Source organism: Lontra canadensis, unplaced genomic scaffold, assembly GCF_010015895.1.
Source record: "Lontra canadensis isolate GAN:19392208 unplaced genomic scaffold, GSC_riverotter_1.0 scaffold30, whole genome shotgun sequence".
Classification (NCBI taxonomy): domain Eukaryota; kingdom Metazoa; phylum Chordata; class Mammalia; order Carnivora; family Mustelidae; genus Lontra; species Lontra canadensis.
In genome coordinates this window covers 19139291-19160512 of record NW_022631024.1, presented here as the reverse complement: position 1 = coordinate 19160512, position 21222 = coordinate 19139291, and the positions used below count along the sequence as shown (strand labels likewise).

Genomic DNA, 21222 nt, shown 5'->3' with positions numbered 1-21222 from the left:
GAGTTGAGAAGTGGTTGTTTTCCTTCCATGGTAGAGCTGGGGGGGAGGCCAGCCAGGGCAGCGCTGGCCAGCAAGGCCCGTGACGGTGCCCGCCAAGTGCTCTGCCCTGCCGTCACCCCTCGCCACTCCCGGGACGCTGGCACCAGAGAGGTAGAAGAACCCGGAGAAGGTCACCTGGAAAACTGTGGGGGACCCGGGTTGGTCCCCAGACCTGTTGCTGCTGAGAGCCTGATGGTCTGCTCTGGTGTCACGTTGCGTGGCAGGCGCCACACTCCTAGCAGCCTGTGTTTCTTCTGTCCCCTTGACCCATGCCACCGGGACCTCAGAAACTGGGTCACAACCTTCCCCAGCTGGAGCCAATCCCAGGTGGTCCCAATGATGCCAGGGACTGCTTGTTCCCTGGGCCCCACATGGGCCCCCAGGACATCAGAGTGCCCTGACCTGTGGGGTCGGTGAAGCCCCAGAACCTTCCAGAAGGAGCCAGCACAGGCTGTTTGCAGGCTCACTGGCAGCCAGAGCTGGACTTCTGTGCCCGGCCTGCCAAGCACTGTCCCCAGCAGGGCCCGGAGACACCAGCTGAACGGGGGCACCGGCGCCTCTCCCCACCCTTCGCTCCTCAGCGGGGCCTGGAGCCGGCGGGTGTTCCAGATGGAGGGGTCTGGAGGGTGGGGCTTGGCCTCTGTGTCGGGAGGACCCCCCCTCCGGTGAGTCGGGAACGGAGGGAGGCCCACCCCAGCGGACGGGGAGCCCGGGCGGTCTGGGCTGGGCGCCAGACCCACTTCTAAGCGAGGGGCTACAAGACTGAACGGAGGGCACGCCGGCGGGAGGCGACGGCAGCGCCCCCGAGTGGTGGTCCTCCGGCTGTCCACCCACCTTGCATTTGGAGAGACAAGGGGTTTACCTCATCCCTGATTCCCGTTTTCCAGAGGCCTGGCTTTTCCACTGACATGTTCTTTCCTGGAATGCAGCTTGCCTGGGGCCAGAGCGGGCCTCTGCTGGGCTGGGCTTTCTGGGCCATCCTCGAGGCGGCCGGGGACCCTCTGGGGAGCATAGAGCCCTCTCCGTCCACACGCACGGTTGCGGGCATCAGCGTCTCGAAGGCGAGAGAGCTGTGGGCTTGGTGTTGGAGGCCTGGGTCCCCGTCCCCGCTTTCACCATGCAGGCTGTGGCCTCTGAGCTCCCAGGCCCCTCTGGGGACCATCCCGTCACCCGCCACGGGGATGCACCAGGGGACCCAGGGCCAGCGGAGCATGTGGGCCGTGACTGGGGAGCTGCGGGACGCTCCCCGCAGGGCTTTGTGGCACTGGGCACCGTCTGCCGGAGGATCCTTCCCTCTGGGGCGGGGAGGCAGCAGTTCTCTTGGTCTGTTTCCTGCAGCGACCCGTGGGGGGTCATGCTGACCCAGGTTTCTCCGTGGAGACGAACTGCGGGTGCGTGCCGAGGTGCTTCTCCCGTCCTCGGGAGGTGGCGCATTTGCGGGGCCGGGGCCAAACCTGAGCTCGTGTTCACACGCGGGGGGATGCACGTGGGGAATCGGCTGCGGCTCAAGGCTCTGGGGCCCTGCCCGTAAAGCCCCGTGCCCCCCGCATCCCCACGGTTGATGCGGGTTCAGAGGCCCGTGTGCCCTGCCCCCCACCCCCCTCCCAGCCCGGGGAGTTTCTCCTGTTGGTGTGGCTAGTTAGACCCATGCTGGGAACAGGAGGAGCCAGCCTCCGCAGCGGGACCCGGCGAGGAGCGTGTCTAGAAGCCTCCCAGGTTTGCACAGCAGCTGAAGAGGGAGCCCTTTCCGCATGGCAGCCTGTCCCTGCTCCAGCCCGTGTCCCCTGACTTTAGATGGGGACGTGGAAGCTCCCAGGGCTAAGTCATGGGTCCGAGCCATGGCCCTGGGAGAGCGGGAGGGCATCTCAAACCCAGGTGCTCTGACCTCAGATGGCATGTCCTGGGTGGGGCCCACAGCAGGCAGAGTGTCCCTGAAGAGCCTGGTCCGTCGCTCCATCCCTTGGCCCACAGGACCCTGCCCCTGCTCAGTGGCTGTCCACGCTGTCCCCAGGGGCACCCCCCTGCCTTGTGCGGCCGTGTGAGGCCCAGCCCCATGCCCAGCGGGGCAGTTCTCTGGCAGACCCCAAGGGAGGCAGAGGAGTGAGCAAGGTCAGAGCCTCGCTCCCTGGTCTTCGGCTCCGCCCCCTTTCCAGGGGCCTTCCCTATTCCCAGGAAGGGCAGAGACGCGGCAGTCCCCACGAGTCTCCACAGTCTGGTGTCTCGGAGGGATAGAAAGGATTGTCTCCCAGTTTTGGAGGCCAGAAGCGCGACCTGAAGGGGTCAGCAGGGCTGTGCTCCTTCCTGAGGACCTTGGGTGGGTCCTTGCTGCCTCCCCCAGCTCCCGGCGGCCCCAGGGTCTGCTCTGCTCCCAGCTGTGCTCTGCTCCCAGCTGCACAAAGCTCTCCTCTTCTTGTCTGTCTGTCCCTTGTCTTTCTCCTGAGGACGCTTCTCACGGGATTTGGGGCCAATCCAGCACAGTCTCCTTAGAGAACCTGAGCGTCCTTACATCCATGAAGGGCGTGTTTCCAGAGAAGGTCCCGTTCCCAGAGTCTGGGAGTAGGACTGGGGGATGGTATTGAACCTGTTCCCAGACTAGCCCAGAAGGAGCTTCACCCGTTGATTCCTACGGGGCCTGTGAGGGTAATGAAGCGCTCATTGCCGGGCGTGGGCTGGTTTCCAGTGGAGGCTTTTCCAGTCTGTTGTTGAGTCCGGCCGGGGAGGCAGGACGGTGAGCTCCTCCCGGCTGGAGGGGATGGTCCCGGGCAGCCCCGCGCCTGCCTCCTGGCTTGGATGGGTGACTGCCGGCCAATGAGGACGGTGCACAGGGCTTTTGCGGTACATTTTTGTCTCCAGCTCAGGCCCAGGAAGGGCTGGGCAGTGGGCAAGCCCGGGCTGGGACTTGTGTCCGGTGCAGGCAGCCAGCGGCCCGCGGGTGGGGGGGCCAGTGACCAGCTGGATGTCGGGCAGGATGCCTGCCTCGCAGAGGCTGGCGGGAGCAGGGGGACAGTAGGTCTTGTGTTGACGCCCACACCCAGGGGCTTTTGTCTGTGGCTCTGTGGTCAGGGCGTTTGGGGTGGGGCCTGAGCTCTGAGAATGTGCCCCTGGAGCCGGCCCGGGTTGCCCTGGTCCTGTTGAGCCAAGCAGCTGGGGCCACCGTCTGTCTCTACCCAGGATGGGGGGTGAGGGGTGGGGGGTGGCAGCTAGGAGGGGTCAGAGAGACCCCACAGTCAGGCAGGCCCTGCTTCTGCCTACGTGGTGTGGGACCTGGTAGCCCCTGCTCCCTGGCCTGGGAGGGCTTCAGGATTGCTCTGTGGAAACTCTGAGTAGTGAGACCCTGTCCCGGGCCAGGGATGGAGCCCTGAGGCAAGGCTGGGAGCCCAGCCTTGTGGAATGACCTGCTGATATGTGGGTCTCCGGGGAGGATTGGTGCCAGCGCTCCAGGGAGGGCATGTCGTCTCGAGGTCACCTGCAGGGCTGCGGCAGGGATGGGCTAGGGCCCATCCGTGGACGCGGGGGGAGTTTTTGGCTTTCCTGGAGGGGCCCGACCCTGCGGCCCATGCTTCTGGATGCAGAGCCCTGGGAGCCAGCCTGCAGCGGTGCCCGAGCTTGGGAGCTGCTCCTCTGGGTGACTGGAGGACAGGGGCCCCGCTGTGTGTGTTGGGGGGCTTTTTCTCTGCTGCTGCCCGTTGTCCGGGGGCCTGGGGAGGCTTCAGCATCGCCCTGGCCTCCCCCTACATGCGCACGGCTTGGGCTAGCCTGGGACTCTGTCTCTTCCTGCGGGAGGTGGGGCAGCCGGGCTTGTGAGTGTCAGGGGAGCACTGGGTGTCCCTCCTCATCCAGCGAGCTGTCCGAGGGCCGCGATTTGTCAGACTCTCAGGACCACGCTGGGGCAGGGGAGGGGCGTGTACCATGATGGTTGTGATGACAAGGTTTAGTACCATCATTCCCGTCCCTGTGTTGCAGATGAGAGAGTCGGAGGGGGCCATGGAGATCCGCGAGACCAGCCGGCGGGTGGGGGGGCCGGGGCTGGCATCCAGCCCTCACCTGCAGAGTGCTGGCCCCTGGGCGGTACGGTGGGACCCCCGAGGGACGTGCTGCGTGGGCCTGCGTGGGTGGCAGAGGGGCTCCCCAGGCCCGTTATGGGCCTTCAGCATCCCTGGGCCTCCAAGGGGGGACATCACCTTGGGACAAAGAGACTCCTGTACTGGGGCGTCTGTGCGGGCATTTGCCAGGTGCCCCTTTCCTAAGCGCGTGTCCCTGTGTTGGGGGCGTGGGGGGGCCTCTGACGGTTGTGCGAGCGCCTGTCGGAGGGCTTCCTCTGAGCCTGTGGAAGGGCGAGCGCAGACTCACTTTCCCACCGTGCTACTCCGGATCTGTATGGAAGCTCCCAGCGCCCGGAAGGACAGGCCCCGTGAGGTCTGCACGGTGCGGCCTTGCTTTCCAGGGGTCGGGCACCAGGCCGCACTGGGAGGCTTATTCGGGCAGTCGGGGTGCCTCCGAACGTCTTCCTTCCGTTCTGTTTGGAAAAGCAGATACTGGTAACACCCCTCCCAGCGCTAAGGAGGTACCTCCAGCCCCAGCGGCTGACAGCCGCCTGATAATTCCCCGACGATTCTGCACAGCAGCCCGGGATGGGCGTGTTTTGTTGGCCCCTCAGTGCTCATGGGCTACCTGGAGCCCAGAGAGGCAAAGCCACCTGCTCAAGGTTGCACAGCAGGGAAGTGTGGGGCCAGAGTGTCTGGACGTCCTGGATCAGAAGGACATTCCAGTTCTCAGGTGGAGGGTGAGGGGCATCGGGCCTCTGACGTCAGACTTCCGTCCTCCCTTTAGATGACTTGCCCTCCAGCCCGACAGACCGCTGCGTGCTAACTTGCCTCTTGTCCGTGACCCTCCAGCGGGCCCCTGGGCCCCAAGGCCTGTGAGTGCCGCTTAAGAGTGACCCTTCTCCTCCCTACCCCAGGCCCTGGTGCTGTTCGCTTCAACCTGGAGCCACTTTTCTCTGGTCACGCTGGAACTTCCAGGCCTCTCCAGGTGGCCTCTGTCCAGCTGCGGCCAGTCCAACAGTCTGTGCCCACAAGCACGCCACGGAGAAGGGTCTGGCAGGTCTCAGGGACACTGGGAGAACTCGTGGCCCTCCCAGGGGCGTACAGTTCCTGGAGGACGGGCTTTCCTCTGGGTGCACACGGCCCTCTCCAGAGCTGGGCCTTACTCGCCTACAGCTCGTGCTTCTGAGGGGCTGTGTTGGAAGCCGCTTCTCAGGAGTTGGGGAGCACAGTTATCCCCGCGAGTGAGTCACGCCAACCCAGCCTGTCTCTGCCGGGCCTAGTCGTGGTGTTTGCAGCCGGGATAGCCCAGCTTTGGGGTGTAGCCCAGGACTCTGGCTGGAGTCACAGCACGTGGCTCTTGGTCACGTTGCCTGCCTCGCACGGCGGCCTGCAGTGAGGGTGGGTCACGGAGCAGGTGGGGGGCTGCGGGTGGAGGTGCACGGAGCAGCCTGGCCTCCAAACTGACCCCTGATGCCCCCCCACCCTCCCATCCCCCAGGGCTGCGTTAAATGACTCCAGCCAAGCCCGACTGTCACAGTTGATGCCCGGTTACTCTCCCGATGGACTGATACGGCTCAGAAAGGTCTTCCAGGCTGGGACCAGGCCCTGGAGCCAAGGAGATGAGATCTGGTGGGATGACAGTGGGTTTCTGCACCTGGTTCTAAACAACCAGTTGTGCCAGTGTAGACCAGGGGGATGTGGGGGGCAGCGTTTCCTACGGAGAAGGTGGAGGGCTCGGCGTGTGCTGAGCCCGTCAGCGACCTCAGTGTGATGTGGGGCTACAGTAATGTGTGCGGGACCGAGGGCGAGGTGATTGCGGGTGTGGACCGTGTCCCGCGGAGGCTGAGCTGAAGACCTGGGTCCGAGCCTGGGACTCGCAAGGCGGGGTGGGGAGGGAGCTGGTGCCCGGGGCTGGAGAGTCTCCTCCAGGGGATGGGGTGGCCTGGTGGCCGAGGGAGGACCCCGGAGAGGCCGGGTACGGATGTGAACCTGTGGCACCCACCTCCTCCAGCGGGGCCCAGCTCTGGGGCCCAGCCACCCCAGCAGGCCTCCCTTGAACCCTGGCGGCTGGTCACTTGGCCACTAGGGCCACCTCCTGGGAAAGCGTTAGAGCTTGAGACTTGTGGTCAGAAACATGATTTCTTCATCTTTGTGTCCATGAGTCTCACGTTAGGGCTGCTGGACATGCTGGCCACGTGAGCCAGGCAGGGGCTCATCAGCCCTTCCTGCAAGAGACGCTGGGGGCCTTTGTCCGGGGTCCACGCTGGTGGCCTGCTGGTCATGGTGGCGGTGGAGGTAATGCAGGGGGTGGTGGTAATGGAGCTTGTGTGGGTGGTAGTGATGCTGGTGTTGGTAGTAATACTAGTGATGGTGTTGGTAGTAGTGCTGGTGGTGGTAGTAATACTGGTTTGGTAGTAATGGTGGTGGTGTAGGTAGTGATGCTGGTGGAGGTCCTGTTGGTTCCGGCAGTTGCTCATCTGCCCGGGTCCCCCGGGTGCCAGGCCCACGGCGTGAGCTACACCCACCGTCACACTCCGTCCTCAGGAGCTCCCTCCAGGCAGGGCTTGTTGTCTTTCACCAATGACGGTGGTGGCCCAGGGGGACGGAGCATGTGCACCGGCCCTCAGCGGGCGAGGGAAGGACCCAGCCCCCGGCCGCCGTGGTTGGTGCCCCGCGGCTCTGTGCAGTGATTCCCAGGGTCCTTACTCCTTCTTCCAAACAGCTTGTCACAGAGCACATGTCCCACAGAGCACAGAGATCCCCCGCAGTCAGCCCGGTGTCCACAGGCTCTCCACTCTGAGTCGAGGGGGAGAAGGACAGGGCCACTCCACTCGTGTGCTGCCCACGTGGCAAATGTGGCCCTCGTGGCGGGACTGGCGGCTGAGCGTCCGGAGCGAAGGGTACCGCACCGCCGGCGGGAAAGTGGGGGAGACCCGGGCCCTTCAGCGTCTCGGGGGCTCTGGACGAGGGGCGCCCAATAGCCAGGCCCTGGTCACTGGCTCTGCTGTCCTGTCCCTCAGTCCGGGGACAAGGTGTCCCCTCTCCGACTTCGCCAAGCTCACCCTTAGTCATGGCGGCCAGTGTCAGGTCTGGTGCGGCTGGGACGTGACGCCCCGCCCCCGGCCACCATGCCCCTGTCATGGAGACGCGTGTGTGAGCAGACACGCCCCTCGACACCCTGGGGTAGGCTCTGGCTGGTGGCACAGGTGATCACAGACTGGGACGCGGGGCCGGGTGGCACCTGGGCCCAGCAGAGTGGTTTCCCGCCATGTGGAAGTACGTCTTTGACACTTGCCCAGAGAGTGTTCAACTCGCTCAGACTCCACGGGTCCCCCGAAAACCGGGGAAACAGTTATTTCCTCTGCCGTGGGGCCTCTCTTCTCTATCACGTGCATGTCATGGGTGAACAACACCACACACGACTTTAGACGTGACTTGTGTGGGTCCCAAGAGTGTGAACAATGGAATATACGTGACGTCTGTACTTGTGACGTCTCCAGAGCACCAAGGACGAGGGCACCCCCATGTCCCCTGGCCACTGTGCGTGGGACACGGTGGCCGGATCCCACCAGGCGTCCTGGGCAAGAACACTTAGCCGGCTGGACGGCGGTGGTCCGTCGCCGCATGCGTCCCTGGGGCTCCGTGTGTACGTTGCTGCTCCGAGTCACTTGCTGGGCCCAGGCGGTCCTGCCCCCGCCCCTGGTCACAGAGGCTGGGGGTCCCACTCTCCCAGCAGCCCCCCGAGTCTGATGCTGTGTCCCCTCAGTCGAGGAACTGTGGCTCGCTGCCTCTGGGGTTGGGATGGCAACTCGGTGTGCTGGTTTCCCCGCTGACCTCCTCCCCTGTCCCGTGAGAGCCGCGCTGGGGCCCTGGGCCTCTCCACGCTGCAGGTGGCCACGCGCCGGGCCGTGGGCACCCAGACTTGCGCAGGCACCGCTGGTTTGTGAGCAGAGCCCGCTGGTGGCTGGAAGTGGAAAGTTTCTCGATTTGGCTGCAGGGAACGCGTGACTGCCTGCCACGTAGGCTGCCAGCTCGATCAAGAAGTGTGTCCCTTCTCGAATGGCCTGCGTGGCCCCGTCTCAGAGCATGAAGTGCTCTGAGGTCAGATGGCAGAACCCACAGGGAAAGCCGACTGTGTGGTGGGGGTCCCCACGGGGCCTGTGTGGGTTGGATGAGGGGGGCCATGGTGTGGGGGCCGTGGAGGCAGGGCTGCTCCCCAGGGGCCCGGGAGTTCTGTTGAGAGGAGGGAGGCTGCATTCAGGGCCATGGGAGGAGAGCACGGGCAGCTGCAGGGGTGCGCCAGGTAGGGAGGTGCCCTTGTTGGGGCGGACTCTGGCTTCCGGCGCTGCAGCCCCCAAGGCCGCCACGCCCCCCAGCAGAAACTTGGCAATATTCTCAGCCCGTAGCAGAAATGCAGGCTGGATGGAAGCTCATTATTGGAAGAGCACAACCGACTCCCTCAGCAAAATGCTTCTGGCTCAGTGAGGGCCCAGGCTCCCCCGTGCCCCGCTGCGTCCCAGGGCCCGATGCCAGCCTGTCCTCAGCAGGGGAAGGGCGCCCACTGTTGCCTGGGGTGTCAAGGCTGCACCACGGAGCAGAGTGGCCTTTGTGACTGCCAGGCACCGCGGCAGAAGCTTCTGGGGGCTGGGTGGAGCTTTGCTGACCTGGCACGTGGCGGACATAAGCGTGTAGGGGCAGGAAACGGCGGTCGGCCTCAGAACGAGGGACGGGGTGAAAAGAGCGGGTGCGGGCTGCTCTGGCAGGGGGTCTGGGCCACCACTGGGCCAGCTGCGGGCCTGGGGCCCAGATGTGGACTCAGGTGCTGCCTGGACCCCCGAGGGCCTGTGCCCACGCAGAGGGCGGCCGGGGTGAGGCCACGGTTGTTGTCCACGCAGACGTTCTACTTGAACTCCACGGGGGCCAGGCTGCTCTTGGGCGGAGCTGCAGGACAGTGACTCTGGAGCCCCCCACTCTGTGCACCTGTGCGAGGCCCCGCCTCTCTGAGCCTCAGTGTGTGCATCCACAAAATGGGGATAAGAGAGAAGACACAGGGTGACCCCCATCCCGTTGTGAGCACAGAGGAGCCGCGACGAGGCACATGGGGGCCGCGCAGGTGGAGGGGCTGTCATGGGGAGGGGGCTGGGTCGTCTCCACAGCCCCGGGACCAGGTGGCTGTTGCTGAGGTACGCAGGCCCCTTGGTAGGACGGCTGCCCCTGTGGGGGGAGCAGGATTCCCACTGTCAGGCCCGTGAGTCTGGGGCGGGTGCCCTGTGCTCCCGGAGGGAGGCTGGAGGGCACCTGGGGGAGCTGCCTGCCCGCTGGGCCCGTGGACGGAGCGGTCGGGCGGGAATTGGTCTGGGGCTCACCTGCTACCCAGGGTATTGACGGTGGGGCAAATTTGACAAGGCTCCATGGAGGGAGAGGGCATCTCCTGATCCGGGGGAGAGCCACAGCCATGCCTGCCAGACAGTCAGGGTGGAGGAGGCAGTTGGCCCAGGTGGCCTGGGGGTGGGGCAGGGGGAACAGTGTGAGACGGCCATGGGCAGGGGAACCGCTCAGGCCCGGAAGCCAGAGTCTGCAGGGGGAGACGGTGGCAGGGGAGTCCTCCGTCGATTCTGGCCGCTGTTGCTGGAGAGGTGGCGGTAGCTCAAGTGTGGGACAGCGGTGGGATGACACAGGGATGCGGAGTGCGGGGTGGGTCCTTCTTGGTTCTGGAAAGTTCCTGGCCCTCACTGCCTCAGTTTTCCCCTCTGTGAATGGGGGCAGTAGGGAGGTTCAGGGGAGATGTGGTACACTGGGGACCCACCACTACATTCCCTAGACTAGAGAACTCCTGGCCTTGGACCTTGGAGCCCAGCTGCACTGAAGCCCAGGGACTCTCGGGGGACCCTCCCTGCCGTGGACCTCACACTACTGTCTGAAGTGAGACCATTTTACTACGTCGCAGGTTTTGACCTGTGTGACACAAGTCCGCAAACGCTTTCTTAACTACCATCTTGTGTGATATGCTGGTGTGTAAACCCTGCTGGGGACCCCCAGGCTCCTCCACGGGACCCCATTTGAGAAGCCCCAGCAGGGCTGAGAGGCCAGGTCCCTGCGTCCCGAGGGAGCCTGAGGGGCAGGGAGGCCATGCGAGCGGGACGCACGGAGCTCCCACGAGCGCCCAGCCAAGGGAAGGCACCGCGTGAGACGGGGTCCGGCGCCTCCAGGGTGGGGAGCGGCCCTTGGTTCTAGTTGAGTAACAATTTGGGTTATTGATGGGGCACCTGGAATCATCGAAACGTGAACCCCTAGGCTTCAGGGGGGCCCTGCAGCCAGGCAGGTGGCGTTTTCCTGGCTCGCCCGCGCCAGGGCCTGCGGGAGTGCGACCGCGCAGGGCAGCGCGCGGGGCCAGGCTGTGAACCCCAGGCTCCCACGCACTCGGCCTCTCTTGGGCGCTCCCGCTCTAGGCCTGGTGTCCGCTGCCGCCCTCTGTCGCCCCACGACTCCTGACTGAAGTTCAAGCTGCCTCGTGGCCAGAGGGGGTAATGTCCCTTCACTTTCTCCCAAGGGTCCCCAAGGACAGAGGCTCTCTTTCTGTTTCTGTTCACGAGTGGGTCAGCCAGCCTAGAAGGTCACGTGAAGGTCATCACTGCACTGCACGGTCACACGTGTGCCCGCGCCCATGCGCACACACACGCACCCAGAGAACTCCAGAGGCTACAAGCGGGTCATGAGTCTCTGAGTTTGGGGGTTGCTAGGCTGCCTTCAGGGCAGGGGGCTCCCGACTCATCCAAGGTCAAGGCCAGGCTGGTTGAGGGCTCCTAGTCAGAGTCTCCCTGGACCCGAGAGGACAGCTGGGTCACAAATATCCTGGGCTGCCCTCACTGCTCCTAGAGAGGCAGGGGACCCACCAGCTGCTCTGACCTTGGCCAGCGTCACCGCGCTGGCATTCGGCTCCCGAAGGCCAGGCTGGGTCCCCAGAAGCTGCAGGCTAGTGGCCTCGCTGCTTGTACTCGTGGGTGGGCCTCCCATCCTGGCCCCTGGTTCCCGCCTTCTGCCTCGTCCCCCCCAGAACACAGACACACCACCCAGGGCTGTCCCGCTGACCCTGCCCCCTGGGCCCCGAGGGGCTGGAGTGTGGGCAGTAGGGGCCTTCGTGCCAGGCCCCCAGCATCTCCCACCAGCGGCTACGGAGAACGGCTCTGCTGGGAAAGCGGGGTCACCGAGCGACTCTCGGGGTCTGTGGCTTGGAGCTTGTTCTGCCCCAGGAAGCATCACGGAAATGCTCTCAGAACAGTCACAACACCGGGAGCATCTGTGGGACATGTGAGATCCAGCATGAGCCAGATCAGGGCCAGCCACGGGCGGGCCGTCTCCAAGGCACGGGGTAGCGGTTGCCGCAGCCCCAGGTTGACAAAGATTCTCAGGTTGTTTCTGGTCCCAACTAGAGAAAGGTCCGTGGGGGACAGCTTCTCTGCAAGGAGCACGCGTGTATTCGACATGCCAACCTGCGCACACAACTCCTGTGTGTGCAGGGAAGAGGTGGGAGGGGGTCGGCAGGAGCCCTGGACGAGGGCTTCCAAGAGGCTCGAACCCACGGCTGTTTCCCCTTCTCACAGAGGCGCAGGGGGTGGACGGATCCCTGTCCTTTGAGACACGCACCCTCAGAACAAAGGGGCACATGTTCTTTGTTGTGGGACCCCCTCAGGGGTTTGTGGGGAAAGGATTTGCTACAAGCCTAGGAGTCTGTGGAGGAAGGTGGGCCTTGGGAATGAAGGGGGCTTTGTGCTTGCAGGGCCCAGAGGTGACCTGCTGCTGACCACATGGTCCCTCTGCAGCCATGTGGGGAATGGGCGAGGCAGGCAGGGGAGCAGGGCTGGCGGGGAGGGTCAGGTCACTGCCGACCGTGCCCTTGGATTCCAGAGCTCTGGTGAGTCGGCGGGAAGCGCTCGGCCCCACACCGTAGCCTTTGACCTTGTTCGTTGCCTGGTATTGGGGATAGCCTAGGCCGCCGTTTGGGGCCTGTGAAGCCTGGTGCTGGGTGGGGCGCTCTGGGGTACAGGGACACAGGTGTGCCACACGTGGCCATGGCCCGAGGACTTGGGCTTCCTGGGGAGGCAGGCCCTTTACCAGACACCTGTAGTCCCCTGTGCCGGTGGCTTGATGGAGGGGAGCGCCGGGTGCCGGCTGCCACGACCACCCCCAAAGGCCCCTGAGCCTCCTCTCCCTTCTGGAGACTGTATCCGGGGAACACACATTCAGATGTCAAGTTGCCAGCAGAAAGGAGAAGGACATATTTTATTTGAATTGGATAAAATCTGAAGTGGAAGTCGTGTTGCTTAATAAAACTGTGTGGTTTGATTCACTGGTCCTGTCACATGGTTCTTGTCCGCGGGAGAGTTTACAACACGGGCCAGGAGCCTCTGACACCCAGAGGGAGAGACAGCGAGGCGGAGAGGAACAGGGAAGAGGGAGCAAGGACGGGAAAGGGAGAGACGGAGGGAGGGAGGAAGGCAGCGGCTCTGCCAGTCAAAGGTCTTGGGGAGGGGCCAGGAGTGTCTTCCAGGGACTCCCTTCAGAGCCCTGTGTGGAGGGCTCCTGTGTGGAGACGGGTCTGCTTGGGGCAAGTTCTGAGCTCCTCGCCCACCTTCAGGGTCTTCAAACCCAAGTTGGGGGCCACATAATTCGGACCCATGTCTCAGGGGCCAGGCAGGATGCTCTTTTTCTGGACTCTAAGACTGTCACCCAGTTCTGCCACTGCGTCACCCCCACCTCATCCCATCTCTGGGCCGGTTACCCTACAGAAGCTTTGGCAGGCCAGGGAAGGGCAATGGCTCCTGTCCCTCAGAGCCATGCATGGGGCTGGCACTTAGCGTCCCAGACCCTGAGAGGCCATCTGGGGAGCCATGCCCAGGAACTTTGAGAGACACATCCTCTCAGCCTTCCATGTGTAGCCTAGTCTGTGTCCGGCTCAGGGAAGGGGCTCACACACCTTTACCAAACGGAGGGGATGGAGGACATGGCTTCCTTGCTTGCGCCTGTGGTTCTGACATGTGCAGAATGAGCACCACCTCCTTTCAGTCAAGCTCACAGCTACCATATTATCTTGCTTCACTCATAGCTTTGTCTTCAGGAGCAGAATGGGCCTTTTGTTGGGCCACAGGAGAGTGGGCGTGCAGGAGCAGGGGTAGCCTCAGGTGTCCGGACAGAAAGGAACAGTGGGAGTCAAGGGGCATCAGTGACAACCACATGAATACATGGGTATGGGTATGCATGTGATCTCACCCATGCGGCACAATGCAAGTGCAAAGTGTTAGGAAGAGTGTGGACACTGCCAGGCGGTGGTTCTGGGCCACGGCTACATTTCTGTGTGTGATACAGGGACTGGCACTTAGTACGTGCTCAATGATTGCTACTGGACAAATAGAAGGATGGATGATGGATGGTAGATAGATGGTAAATGGATGATGGTTGGTGGATAGTTGATGGATGGTTGGGTGGATGGATGGATGATGGATGGATGGAAGGATGATGGATAATGGATGGATGGTGGATGGTTGATGGATGGGTGGGTGGATGGATGGATGATGGGTGGATGGATGGATGGTGAATGGATGATGGATGGGTGGGTGGATAGTTGGATGAGTGGTGAATGGGTGGTGGATGGATGGTGGGTAGATAGCTGTGCCCATGGAAGGATGGGCTCTGGGCCAAGGAGCTCAACACTGGGCATGGCCCACAATTATCCTTTCTTGAGCCCCATCTCTAGTGACATAGTTTCAACATTGGGCATGTTCCTCCATGTTCCTTTCCCTTCTCGAGCCCAGCATGTCACATAGTGATGGATACCGTGCAGGCTGTGTTAAGCTGGCTCCATCTCACCTGTTGTGTGACCATGAATGTTGTGTGACCCTGAGGTGACCTCAGGGCTCCAGTTTTCTCAGCTTCAGATGGGAATTAATGGCACAAATGAAGTGACAGCATGTGGTTTCTTTGTCCAATACCTGATTTATAGTAAACACTATCTAAGCATTAATCATTAATAAAATCATTATTATATTGTCTAGTTTATAGCCATCTGATTGGAGATGGCTGTTTGGATGAATGTTTGATAACATTCATCAGACCCATGGTTTTTGTTCTCTTTTGTTTGTCTGCTGTTGACATATCTTGAGGAAAACAATATGAAATAGAATTGTCTCACATTTCCCCCATCTGACATAGTGGGAATGTTGGCTGCCATGGCAGTGAACCAGAATATTCTGTGGTTGGTAGTGTGGGCTCATCCAGGTGGTCCATAGCCTGTGTCCTTTCATGGTTAAATATTCCGATGTACGGATAGACCACGACTGGTTTATCTGTTCATGCACTGATGGACATTTGGGCTGTTCCCACCGCTTGGCTGTTGGTATAATGTTGCTGTGAGCATGGGTGTCTGTGGACCTATTTGATACCTAGTGCAGTTCTTTCTTGAGTGAATTATTTACGTCTCTTAATTCATAGGATTGGAATTTCTGGGTCATATGGTATTTTCCTCTTTAAAAATAAATCCTGCCTCACCCTGTGGTTGGGGGTGACAGGGAACATGGTAGCACACCTGCAAGCTCTCATAGTTTAGGGTGTAGTGTACAGCTTGCCTTTATCAACCACAGTTTGCAAAAATCTCTGAGCACTTGGCTGGCACCTGGCAGGTGCCCAACAAGTGTCTGATGAATAGATGGGTAGGTGGGTGGGTGGATGGATGGATGGTTGTGTGGGTGGGTAGGTAGATAGGTGGATGGATGGGTGGGTAGGTGGGTTGGTGGATGGATGGATGGGTGGATGGATAGATGGGTGCATGGATGGGTGGGTAGATGATGGGTGGGTGGATAGGTGGATGGATGGATGGGTTGATGGGTGGCTGGATGGCTGGGTAGATGAATGGATGATGGAGGGATGGAAGGATGGATGGATGGATGGGTAGGTGGATGGATGGATGATGGATGGATGGGTGGGTGATTATACAGGTGGGTGGATGGAGGGATGGATGGACAGATGGGTAAGTGAATGGTTGGATGGATAGATGGATGGGTAGATGGGTGGGTGGTTGGATGGATGGGTGGGTAGGTGGATGGATAGTTGGATGGATGGATGGGTGGGTGGGTGGATGGATGGATGGATGGATGGATAGATGGATGGGTAGACAGGTAGGTAGGTGGATGGATGGGTGGTTGGATGGATGGGTGGGTAGGTGGATGGATGGATGGATAGATGGATGGATGGATAGTTGGATGGATGGATGGGTGGGCGGGTGGGTGGATGGATGGATGGATGGATGGATAGATGGATGGGTAGACGGGTAGGTAGGTGGATGGATGGGTGGTTGGATGGATGGGTGGGTAGGTGGATGGATGGATGGATAGATGGATGGATGGATAGTTGGATGGATGGATGGGTGGGCGGGTGGGTGGATGGATGGATGGATGGATGGATAGATGGATGGGTAGACAGGTAGGTAGGTGGATGGATGGGTGGTTGGATAGATGGGTGAGTAGGTGGATGGATGGTTGGATGGATGGATGGATAGTTGGATGGGTGGGTGGGTGGGTGGATGGATGGATGGATGGGTGGGTGGGTGGGTGGATGGATGGATGGATAGATGGATGGGTAGACAGGTAGGTGGATGGATGGGTGGTTGAATGGATGGGTGGGTAGGTGGATGGATAGATGGATGGATAGATGGGTGGATAGATGGATGGATGGATGGTTGGATGGTTGGATGGTTGGATGGGTGGGCCATCCCAGCTTGAGTGGTAATTGGAGGTAGCAGCTCCCTGAGAGGAAGGTTGGTCCTGAGGACAAGCTCCTCCCAAGGTGTGTCTGGGCTGCTTGCCACCGGCCTCCCGGATCCCCGTGTTCATCCCCTGTGTGCCACTTACTCAAGGGCTTTTGTTCTTTTCCAGGGTGATATCCAGCAGCTGCTCTTTGTCCCGGACCACCGGGCAGCTTATGACTACTGCGAGCACTACAGCCCTGACTGTGACACGGCCGTCCCTGATACGCCCCAGTCACAGGATCCCAACCCAGATGAATACGTGAGTCAGGCCCCCCGGGTTCACGGTGGTGTTGTAGGCAGACCGCTTGGGAGGGGGCAGGTCAGGCAGGCCGGGGTGGAGGGACACAAAGGCCACGCGACCCCGATTTAAAATAAACCTGCTGGGCAAGAACCCAAGGTTGGTGCTGCCCCGTACCCAGCCACGCCATGGTTCAGCCCGCCTGGAGCTCTCGCCGCCATTCCCACGTGAAGGTCGTCTCTCACCTCCTGGTCACAGCGGTGCACGTCCTCTGTCATGTTCACCCTGCTGTCATTAGTCCTCCTGGTCTCCTTCTGTCACGACCGGTTAGAAGAGAAGGAAGGGTGATGCTCACGAAACCGGGGTCCTGTGGCCCAGGCAGGTCTTCTGAGCTCGGGCCGAGTCCCCGCAGCCAAGGCCTCCTGGCTGGGCCCCTGCCCCTGTTTTAGGGGCGAGACCTTCTTTGTCACTGTGGTGGGGCTTCAGTGAGGGTCAGGGGATTCAGAGGGACAGCAGGGTGCCACAGGACCCCACAGCCTGGCTGGCTGTCCTGGCCCTCGGTCCTAAAGGATCAGAACATCTGCACCTTTTAGAACTCAATTTTCTTTGAAGGGGCCCTGGGCCCCCGTTCTTTCCCTGTGCTTCTCACGGGGCTGCCTCAGCCGCCCAAGGAGCTGGAGCCAGCAGAGGCCCGTTCGGAGCCACGACTTTCTGGTGTCCACTCTTTCTGGCTGAACCCGGACGGTGAGGCGAGTAGCTGGGCTCCCGGTGGGGTCCCTCCTTCCTCACGTGGCCCCGATTTGCTTTCAGTACCCGGAGGGAGAAGGCGAAGGTGATACGTACTATTATGAGTACCCCTACTACGAGGACACGGACGACCCAGGCAAAGAGCCCGCCCCCACCAAGAAGCCCGTGGAAGCTGCTAGAGAGACCACGGAGATTGCCGAGGTCTGTGTGGACGGTTGTCCGGCACTGCCAGCCACAGTGGGGAGGACACCGGGGCTGGCGTGGAGGCCGGGAGCGGGTGGGTGCGAGCTCAGCAGGGAACCAGTGCCCCAGGGGCCTGGTGACCGTCTGTGCTTTGGGCCGCTGGGGAGGCGGGGGCGTGGACTAGCCACCTGCTATGCCACCAGCCGATGCTGGCGTGAGGGGAAGCGTGCGGTTCTGCGTCTGAGGTCTTTTCCTTTTAAACCCAGAGCCACAGAATGCCCTTTCCGAGGGCAGGATGGGGGTTTTGGGCCACGGACAGCACACCCCGGGGCTGGCTGCCTCCTGGCATGGACGGCATCCGCAGGCCTCTTAGGTGGCCATGGGGGCATGCTGGGGGTCCCCTCCAGACCCCCAACTCCTGCCCTGCTCCCCCATCTCAGGAGCAGACCCCACCCACCACGGCAGCCCCTGCGGTGACCGATGCCAGCGAGGGGGCCGGGAAGGAGGAGGATCCTGGCATTGGGGACTATGACTACATGCCCAGCGAGGACTACTACACGCCCGCCCCTTACGATGACATCAACTACAACGAGGCCTTCGAGAACCCCGACCAGTCCCCCGACCACGGCGCCGGGGCCGAGGTCCCCACCAGCACGGCCGGCACTGCCAACTCCTCCAATGTAAGTGCTTCCCTTCCACATGGGCCTGGGGCTGGGGCGGGGGCGGGGGTGGGGGAGCACTCTGGGCTCCTTCTTTTCTCTGCTCTGACCTCGGGGATCCTGGGCTGGCTCCCTGCTCCACAGCCCAGCAGACCCTGGCCCCCAGGGGCCCTGAGCAGGTTTGGGGTCCCCGATTCCCTGAGCCCGTCTCACTGTTGCTTGTTTCCCATCTGCGAAATGGGTGGAATGAGCCCTGCCCGCCCGTTCTCCCAGGGTTTCGGGTGGGGGTGGAGGACATGCATATTTGCGGTGTCCCTCTCTGTGGCCTGAGGGGGCCAGGCAGGACAGTGCACGAGCAGGGGGTCTGGATTTTCGGGAGAGACATTGGGCCAGCTAGTGCCGGGTACGACCATGGGCTTTCCCGCCCGGCAGACCTGGCTCGAAAACCCGTCCCCTGACCTCGGAGAGCCCCTGTGGATCTCAGTTGTCATTCACAAGTTGGCACTCCCAGGTGCACCTCTAGGGTTGGGGGCAAGTTTTCATACGAGGGAGGAGTTTAGCACCGCACAGCGAACGCTTCAAAGTCGGCTTCGCACGGAGCTAGGTTTTTGACGGCACAGGACGGACACCCAGTTCTGACGGTCCAGACCCCTCTGTCCGCAGTGTGCGATTGGGGGCTTGTTGTTTCAGACCGTGAGGCCCTGGGCTGGATCCCCCGACGGCTCTGACTGTCCCTCAGCACGCTGGTCCCCGTGCCGCCCCAGCTAGCCACGGGGTCCCGTGGGGTTAGGGTAAAGTCTCCCTGTGGTGAGAGGGAAGACGCGTGAGGGCCGCTGGGGTCCAGGAGCTGTGCCAGCGAGTCTGACTGGACTCCTGGGAGGCCTCGTGCTTGACGTCCCCAGGCTGTGGGGCTGGGCAGGGAAGGGGTCTCTGCCCAGTCCCACATGGCCCTGCGGTGACCCCTGCTGCCCCTTCCCCCCCAGCCGGCTCTGCCTCCGGAGGACGACTTGGAAGGGGAGTTTACAGAAGAAACCATCCGGAACCTGGACGAGACCTACTATGACCCCTACTACGACCCCACCGCCTCCCCATCGGAGATAGGGCCAGGCATGCCCGCCAACCAGGACACCATCTACGAAGGGGTGAGGGGCTGTGGGGCTCCTTCCGCCGGCACCTTTGGGGCCCAGGGAGGGCCGGCCATGAGCCGCCCCTGCCTGGTGAGCTCCCTCCTCCGCTCACCCTCTGTCCACCTGTGTTTTGTGACCCCAGATTGAAGGACCGCGAGGAGAGAAGGGTCAAAAGGGAGAGCCTGCCATCATCGAGCCGGTAAGGATGCTCTCAGCCCCTCTCCGGAGTCAGCGGGCGCCGGGTGAGGCAGGTGGAAGCCCGGCCCGGGGACCCCTCGCGGACGCCGCACGCTGCTTGCTGCTGAGGCTTCAGAAAAGGGGCTCAGGCGGGGGAACGTTCCAGACCTTGACTGAGGTGCCAGCCGCCGGGATCCCGGCAGGGAGAATGCTGTGCACTTGGGGTCTGAGCGCCTCGCCGTGCAGGGACGTTGTCACCGGGGTGAGAGACCCAGAGCTTGAGAGAAGGAGGGCAGCCCCTCCGGAGGGGTCAGGGGGTTTGTGGGGCACCTTGGATCTGGGCTGGGCCGGCGTGGCCACTGCCTGGGGTGAGTGTGGAAACTGGACGCATTGGGGGCTGTCCCGTGGCCAGGGAGCTTGAGAACTCGCTCTGCTGGGTGCGGGGGTCGGGGGGAGTGGATGGGATGGGTGCTGAGGGAGCGGGGCGGGGAAGGAGGAGGCTCACGGCCAGGGGCCCAGAGGGCCGCTCCCTGCCGCATGTCCTCTGCCCCCGGGGAGCCCGGCTGGGAGTGGCGGACTCCACTCTGTGGTCCGAGAGTGGTCAGGGTCAGACGCGAGGCGCCACGTGATGGGCCGGGAGGGGCGGGCTCCGCAGCTGCGTGGGGTGGCCGCAGCGCTGTGGGCCGGGCAGCTGCTGTGGACATGACGGCGGGGAGGGGCCGGCCGAGGCCCACCCTGCCACGTCGTCCAAGCGCCGGAGGGAGGAGGCCAGTGTCCTGCCCCGCGGCCGGTCACAAGGTGGAGCTGGGCTAAGGGTGGTTCCTGGTGCTCAGCTCTGGACAAGATGTCGGGGTGTCTGGTTCCTTATGACCTTGGGTTCCTGGGATGAGGAATTCTGTGGCCTCCGTCCTCCCATGGACCTGGGAAGGTACTTCTAGAACCTTCATTGCTGGCCTCTCCAGAGTGGCCAGGGCCCATCTCTGGGGGAATGCCCAGTGGGCAGAGTCTCAGCACAGCCCTCCCGGCTTGGCCCCATGCCCCTGGAAGCATCTGGAGAGTGGCGAAGGCAGCCCCTTGTGGTGTTTGCTCCGGGCCTGTCCGGGGATGGGACCCGTCAGCCTCACGGGGCTGTGGCCACTAGACACACAACCTTTTCTCAGGCTGAGAACATCCCCTTCCAGGGCTTTCTGTGGGTCCAAGGAAGAAGGTGTCAGATGGGGGTACAGGGGAAGGGTGCAGAGGTGCCAAGGGGGGGCAGGACCAGCACCAGGACACCCCTTGCTCAGTGACATGAAAAATCCTGATGTCAAGTCCAGCCACAGGGGAAGAGTGTGGGGGGGCAGCCAGCAGCTGGGGTGGGGACACCCCGGAAGGACAGCAGGTGTGTTGCAGTCGCTACGGGGTCCTGGCCTCAGCATGGCTCATCTCACTGACCACTCATGTCCTCACACACTCTGGTCCCCAGATGGACCTGCTCTTGACTTGGGGTTCCTTTTGTGGGGTCCGCGTGGCTTTGGTGATAGGACATCTTGTGTGGGAAGAACGTGGGGCCCCAGGATAGGGAGGTGCTGGGGAGGGGCTAGGCTGGCACCATCTGGGTGTGCTTCCTGTCTGCTCACAGCTGCCGGACGACTTTTGGAGGAGAGCCGTGGTGCCCCGGCTGCCAGGCTGGTCCTCTGGGGGCGGACAGGGGCAGGGCTAGAGAAGGAGGGCTGGTCCAGCACAGACAGCGTGTCTACACGAGGTCCAGCTCATCTGGGGGTCGGGGAGCTGAGGCATCCGGACACAGCTAGGGGAGGGCTCCCTCCTCTGGCCCAGGTGTTCAGTCCTGCCCCATCCCTAGCCCATTCCCTGAGTCCTCCAGGCCCTCGCCAGGGCCCCTGGGGATGCCGTGTAAACAGTCAGAACTTCTCAACCCAGAGATGCCCTGAGTCTTAGTTCCATAAACAGAGGCCGAGTCCCGGGAGCCGGCCGGCGTGGCTCTCGCCGCTGACCGCTGACCACAGAGGGTGGGGTGGCCGCCGCTTCCCGGGCCCCCACCCTGCCCCAGTGCCCGCCCTTTGGGGAGAGCGACTCCTGTCCATGGAGCCCTCGGAACCAGCCTCTCTTGCCCTCCCAGCCACACCTCCTGTCGTTTGTTAGCAGGGTCCGCAGCTCCTTGAGAGGGCGGCAGACCTCTGCCTTGGGGACTCGGGTTTATTGGCATCCT

At 62.5% G+C, this 21222-nt stretch overlaps 1 protein-coding gene across 2 annotated transcripts in view; it reads left to right on the top strand.

The window, feature by feature from the left end:
• Positions 1-21222, top strand: part of COL5A1 (collagen type V alpha 1 chain) — a 140055-nt gene that overhangs the window by 45880 nt on the left and 72953 nt on the right. For both annotated transcript variants that reach the window (XM_032866237.1, XM_032866235.1), the window contains exons 5-9: positions 16010-16141; positions 16931-17068; positions 17491-17730; positions 18693-18851; positions 18979-19035. In XM_032866237.1, coding sequence (XP_032722128.1) covers positions 16010-16141; positions 16931-17068; positions 17491-17730; positions 18693-18851; positions 18979-19035 — 726 coding nt within the window. The remainder of the gene's footprint in view (positions 1-16009; positions 16142-16930; positions 17069-17490; positions 17731-18692; positions 18852-18978; positions 19036-21222) is intronic.